Source organism: Hippocampus comes, unplaced genomic scaffold (assembly GCF_001891065.2).
Source record: "Hippocampus comes isolate QL1 unplaced genomic scaffold, H_comes_QL1_v1.1 scaffold2, whole genome shotgun sequence".
Taxonomy (NCBI): Eukaryota; Metazoa; Chordata; class Actinopteri; order Syngnathiformes; family Syngnathidae; genus Hippocampus; species Hippocampus comes.
The window spans coordinates 612,877-618,876 of NW_017805139.1; the positions used below are offsets into that span (position 1 = coordinate 612,877).

The 6,000-nt window shown below is 39.4% G+C and overlaps 1 protein-coding gene across 3 annotated transcripts in view; it reads right to left on the minus strand.

The window, feature by feature from the left end:
* The window catches only part of map2k5 (mitogen-activated protein kinase kinase 5), a 43,476-nt gene extending 38,860 nt beyond the window's left edge, over positions 1-4,616 (minus strand). Inside the window, exons 1-4 of one of the 3 annotated variants that reach the window (XM_019867507.1) lie at positions 4,353-4,616; positions 4,175-4,292; positions 4,028-4,076; positions 3,692-3,759 (exon numbers count right to left, since the gene is read on the minus strand). In XM_019867507.1, the coding sequence (XP_019723066.1) occupies positions 3,692-3,759; positions 4,028-4,076; positions 4,175-4,273 (216 nt within the window). In that variant the 5' untranslated portion in view covers positions 4,274-4,292; positions 4,353-4,616. Of the gene's footprint in view, positions 1-3,691; positions 3,760-4,027; positions 4,077-4,174 lie in introns of all 3 variants that reach the window. The other 2 variants (XM_019867506.1, XM_019867508.1) reach the window with 2 other exon arrangements.
* Positions 4,617-6,000: the final 1,384 nt, after the last annotated feature.

The following is a 6,000-nucleotide window of genomic DNA, read 5'->3' on the forward strand; positions in this document are numbered from 1 at the left end:
AATGTTTTCTGAAGCATAAAAATGCATCCAAATATATAACAAATACATGTTACAATTAGATTATTGCACAATAAATGAGAGTTGTGCAGAATGTAAAAAACTAAGAAAAAAGAATATGATGGTTATTTAACTTTTAACTGCGTACTCATCCTATTTTGCCCTCTTTAGTTCATGTTCTCTCTCGGAAGTGGTTTTCGCCTAGCGTTTTGCAAAGAATTGATCCAAGGACGTTTGCTTTTGTTGGCTTTTAATAAACCTTCAAAAATGTCCAAGGCAAACATCAGCATCGTGAGCGATCGTCCGACTGGTGAACACTTTTTCTGGGTGATTCATATTTCCGCAAAACTATCGCAACACCTCATAGCCCGAGGGGCGAATAACGAGGACGCTGCATAAACACATATCTATCCATCTACACACACAGACACGTACGATAGAGGCCCCTCTTAGCCAATGGGATGCCAGGAAGATCCCAGGTAATAGCCAATGGCAGAGCAGCTATAAGTATGTTGCATTCAGGAAACTCAGAGCTGCGAGTAGCAGCCCATACTGTATTTTTACCTTTCGTATCTTGAAATTTATTTCACAACAAGAGGCAATATTTTTCTGTTGAGGTGTTTCGTAACTCAGGGATGAGAGTGGCTAGTGATGAAAAAATCGGAAAATGGGCGGGGCGAGGAGGCGGGGCACTTACAAAAGTGGCACTTCATACTAAACATGCTGAAGATGAAGTGTATTCAATTTACACACTATTTGAAAGTTTAACAGAAAAAAAATCCCAAGATTGTGCACTATTCTTTCAAGTGAAAATTTGACATTGGCCTTTGTGCAATTTTGTGCTTATGCACCTGGTGAGCAACTATATGTAACTTCAGATTTGCTGCTCAAAATCAAAACTAAAAAAGGAAACACATTCCCTGCCATATTTAAGATTTGTTCATGACTTGTATTCATAAAATGTTGTGTAAATGTGATATTCGTACCTCATACAGTGATAGTGAAGTCCCAAACTGTGTATAATATATGGGTTATGAATACATTTTATCCGATAAAGTGGATGTCTATTTACAGTGTATACAACTATGTACAGTTTCATGATGTAGAATGTTTGTTTTCTCTTCATTTTAAGCTTTTTAGCAAGAGCTAAAAGTTTGTTGGTCCTCTCTTTTTCGCTCTCTTTTTATCCAACACAAGCACAGGCAAAGGTTCCTCTTTACTGGTTACTACCGGGGACACCGTCAGCTTTCTATCCAACCAGTCCCATCGAAACGTGTTTTTCAGATCCGCATCTATCTGACGCACTTTAGCTTCGTCACGAGTCTCGATAACATTCGGCATTCGCGAGAAAGGGGTTTAGGAAGGCGAACACGGATTGCTTGTGATTCTGCATTTGCCGATATAGCGACCAATCACAACAAGTAAGACATTGGTTTCAGCCCATATACGAAATAACGACAAACTAACGCCTCGCAAGAAAAAAACGGGATTCAAAATGGATGCTTGCAAATGTTACTTGTAAACATTACGAGCCTCGAATCTGCCGAAGACAAGTCCGGAACCCCCCCCCCAAGAATTTTTTTACGGATTTGTAACAATATAAAATGGGTCCATTTTGACTGGAAAAAAAGCGGAATTCCGCCAAAAAGCGGAAAAATCTCATCCCTGGTAACTTGACAATTTTGTATGAAGAGACGTTCGTAAGTAGAGGTCCCACTGTATTGTCAATAAACACCCGTGCACCTGTTCAGTTGAAGTGGTCGCGGTCAAGCATTATACCGCAGATAAAACTAAATAAATGCATAAAACACTAAAGCAAGGGCTCATACTTAGTTGAAAGACAAGGAATAAAACTGGGTTTTAAATCAAGGTTTGAAACTGGTGGCAGTGACATTGCCACAAGGTTCCATTGTTTAGATGCACATTGTGATAAGATTTTAGCATGCAAAATATGCACTATATTTGACTTATTTTACATAATCAGCCTGAAACTACACCACAGTATGTTGAAAAAGTTCCCGGAGGACGTTGCTGGATAGACATGGACCAGAAAGCCAGAAATTTGGCCTGTGGGTCCTGCAGAATTGTGAGCTGATGGGGGGTAAAAGACATCTACAGATGAACACAGATTTGGAGCAGCCTGGGGGCCTGTTTCTTAATGAGGCAAATCTTTAAGTACTCACTAATAAATAATCAAAAATCGACAGCTATTTATCTGTCAGTATGTCGCCCTTGTCGGGAGATCCATCACACATCATTACACTTACTGTCCGTGTCATGAACACTAAATAGAGTGCCTGTGCCGGTGTTGTTGGCTCAGAGCATACAGTAGTGGGGAAGACATTATATACAGTATTACCAAAGAAATGTCTGGCACTGACATTGAAGTCGAGTTATATAGCTTGTGTATCCATTATGTCACACACGTCTAGGCCACGAAACAGAATTGGAGGTGAACACGCTGATGTGTTCCTATGCTGTGTGTGTGTGTGTGTGTGTGTGTGTGTGTGTGTGTGTGTGTGTGTGTGTGTAAATTTGCAGGCAAATAATGCTGATTTATTTAGAGGGCCCGGTTTGGCTGCAACAATCCAGTTCAGATGACAAAAGTAAATTTCACTCTTTACAGGTGACAATTTTGAACCAAAACTTTTCAAGGAAAGCACTGACACATACGACCAAGGTGGAGGTGGTCTCAAAGTGCCCACTTTCACAGCTATAGTATAGCCCCAAAAATTAGATCTGCCCATGGAGAGCTGCTTGCAATTCCTTAAGAATGTACTTTGCGCACCTTTGTCTCTCGTAAGCACGCAAGTAAATCAGTGTCTTCTTCCACCATGTCAAGGACTATCAGCACTCTTCTTACAAGCGGCAAAGGGAAGGAGAAGAGCTGCTTCGATTGGCTGTGAATTAAGCTGGCTGTGTTCACGAATCAAGCTGGCTGTGTTCAAGCCCACAATGGCACAAAATGCTCTTTTTTTAAAACATGCCCCATTGCACCAGCTTGCACAGAGCTTTGAAAATACTTAGTGAGAACACAATTTTAAGCATAAAGAAGTTGCTTTTTGAAATACCACCGCCTTCGCCAAAAAAACTGACCTAAGCAAGACACAAACCGATAAAGTATGTCTCAGCCCTAGATATATTGAAACAAAGAAGCAAGTATCAAGGCCCAATATGCTCACACCCTCACAATTGCATGTGTAGACACATTCCATTACATGGTAATTGGTGTACAATGTCAAGTGGCAGCTAACAACCATGTCACAAACTTACCAATCTTTTTCAAGCAAGTTGCCAGATGTGAGAGCTACATCTGTAACACTAAAACGACATAATTCCTAGTGCTGCACAATTGTGTCCGATATGCTTGTGATTCTGTTGAACTAAATCATCTTTAGTATGGTTTTCAAAATAGCAACAACGCACATTTTGATTCACTTAAGAGACATCAGTACATAGTACAGTGTAACCTAGTTATGCGACACTACCGCATGTTTTACTTCTTGTAATCTGTGCAAACAATCTGTGAGTATGCAGTTCTATTTTTAGTACCCACATATAAGAATCCACATTAAAATATTGTAGAGGTACTCATGTTTTTGCATAATTAAAAACAAATCTGAATCCAGCCGATAACTCGTTTTTTGTGCCACAATAAGAAACAAATGGACATTTTTTAAATTCTTGTACTTACATATGACAACATGGCTTTGAGCTCTTCGTCGCTTCTCACTGTGATTCTGTCACCAACCTCATCTTCATCTAAATGACAGACACAGAAGTACTTTTAAATTTTTGAAAAAAAAAAAAGCAGTTGTAAGCATCACATCCAACAGGCTGAAGACAATGCAAAATAGACAGCTGAACAGATGTGTAATCAACTAAATTATTATATGTTGTCAACCACATAAAGCACCCAATTCAAGAAAAGTGATCAGCAGAATTTGTCAAACAAGAGAAAGCTCTGTGGTCTGAATATTAAAACTTCTGTACTCACAAACAACACTGGTAAAATTTCAAAGATACTTGCATTCAAAGGCAGTGACGGTGGCTTCAGGCATAACATCCCTGATGGCGCCCTATTTATAGAAATTACGACAACTATGACAAATCAAATAACTGACATTGATGGGGGAAAACAGAGAGAGAGTTTTGGCAACAGAGTAGCATGACTTACCAGCAAGTCACTGAAGTTTAGCAGTGATGGACAGTCGACGGAAGAATCCATGTCCCCTAACGGAGTTTTTATTCGGATTACAATTCTCCCGGCGTCCATAATGAAGATGCCACTAGGACTAAAGTAGATCATGAATAGGACGCCGAGAAAAGAAGCTTCATAACAACACTCAGCTCACCTGTCCAAGCTAACGAGCTAATTTCCTGTCGTGATATGCTAACACACGCTATCATCCTGTTCAGTCCACATACTTGCATTAAGTCATGCGCAGACATAAATGACAGTAACAGTTGCTGTGTGAGAGTCAGAATCACGTCATAATTGTATTACAAGCAAAGCGAACGCTGAAAAGTGTCCCGGTAAAGTTTTGTCGTGTTATGTTTGGGATGTTTAGCCATGAATTTGTGTGAAAGGAAATCATAAGTTTACGAATAGCAGCACACAGCCGACATCCGTTCCAAACGTTTCAAATTAAAAGAGAGAGACCTGAAGCAGATGAAATGTGCTTCTCCATCGGAAATGTGGAACATTACTCCGCGTCGGATCACAAAAGTCATTGTTCTATTTCAATCAGATGACTCATTATGACTCTTCACACTTAACAGGTTCTGTGTTTTGCATTCCTGTGTGGAATGTGCGTTTTCTCTCCGTACTTTCTCTGCATACGTTGGCTTCCTTCCACATTTCCAAAACATGCATGTTAGAGCAATAAAATGGTCTTTGAGACGTCTTAAAAAGGAATAGAACCCATTCATGTAAAAACAAGAACTTAATTGGCATTCAAATGTCTTAAATCAATCTTCCAAAAGTTTTTAAAATTTTGCGACATCAATATAAGAAATATTGTATGATTCTAAATCGTCTCAGGTTTTGATTATTTTGCCGTGACCATCAACTCTCCTGCAAGCATCAACTCTCCTGCAAGCATTATTTTGCCGTGAACGTCTCTGATTGGTCAATCGCCGCAGTTCGGATTTCTGGGGCTGCTGTGAATTGGCTATTTTACCGTGATTACAGAGGGTTGGCCGTGATTAGGGTTTTTTTTTATCTTTTTCAGCATGATGTGTAGGCTGCCATGTTTTGGTTATACCCACGTCCATGTTCACTGGCTCCCAATTCCAGTTGTTAAGGTAATGTCAGTCCAGTAACTTTGTGTTTCCTAATCATAACCTTACCTTAACTTTGTTTATTAATTTTTATATAGGTTAAACTTTTGAACTTTTCTTTATTTTAACCCCATCCTTATTTCTTTAAGACTTATTTTACCTTTTTTTGATTAACCATCTACTTATCTTCGCTCTAAACATAACCTTTTATTTTTGTGGAGCCCTCATCATTTTGCCAATTATGTTCGTTTCGTAAGCAACATCAAAATGATTCCACTGCATAACTGGTCAGTGCTTCAAAAATTACATGAAACAATAATGGTTCCTCTACAACTCCCGACTAGTTGCAAGAAAGTGGTAAACTGTAATAAATAAATAAAATAAAAATAAAATGTACGCAGTGTAAATCGAGCCCGTGACGCGAAGAAATTAAGGCGCACCTTCGGATCAACCGCTCTGCCCACTGTGTAGCACGAGGAGAACCACTTTAACCAGTGCAGAATTTGTACTTGTAATTCTCATGCGATTCACTGCAACCTCTTGGTGGCGAGTTGCAAAATAACCACTCTGGATTTTATTTGACTTGTCGTGTGAGCAACTAAAGTTGCCCATAGCCATTGAGTTACATGTGGTCATGACTTTCACATGAGCACACCATGTTTTTCAAATAAAACTGCAAAGTATGACATCATTGGCATAAAAACATTAAAAACCCCGTCA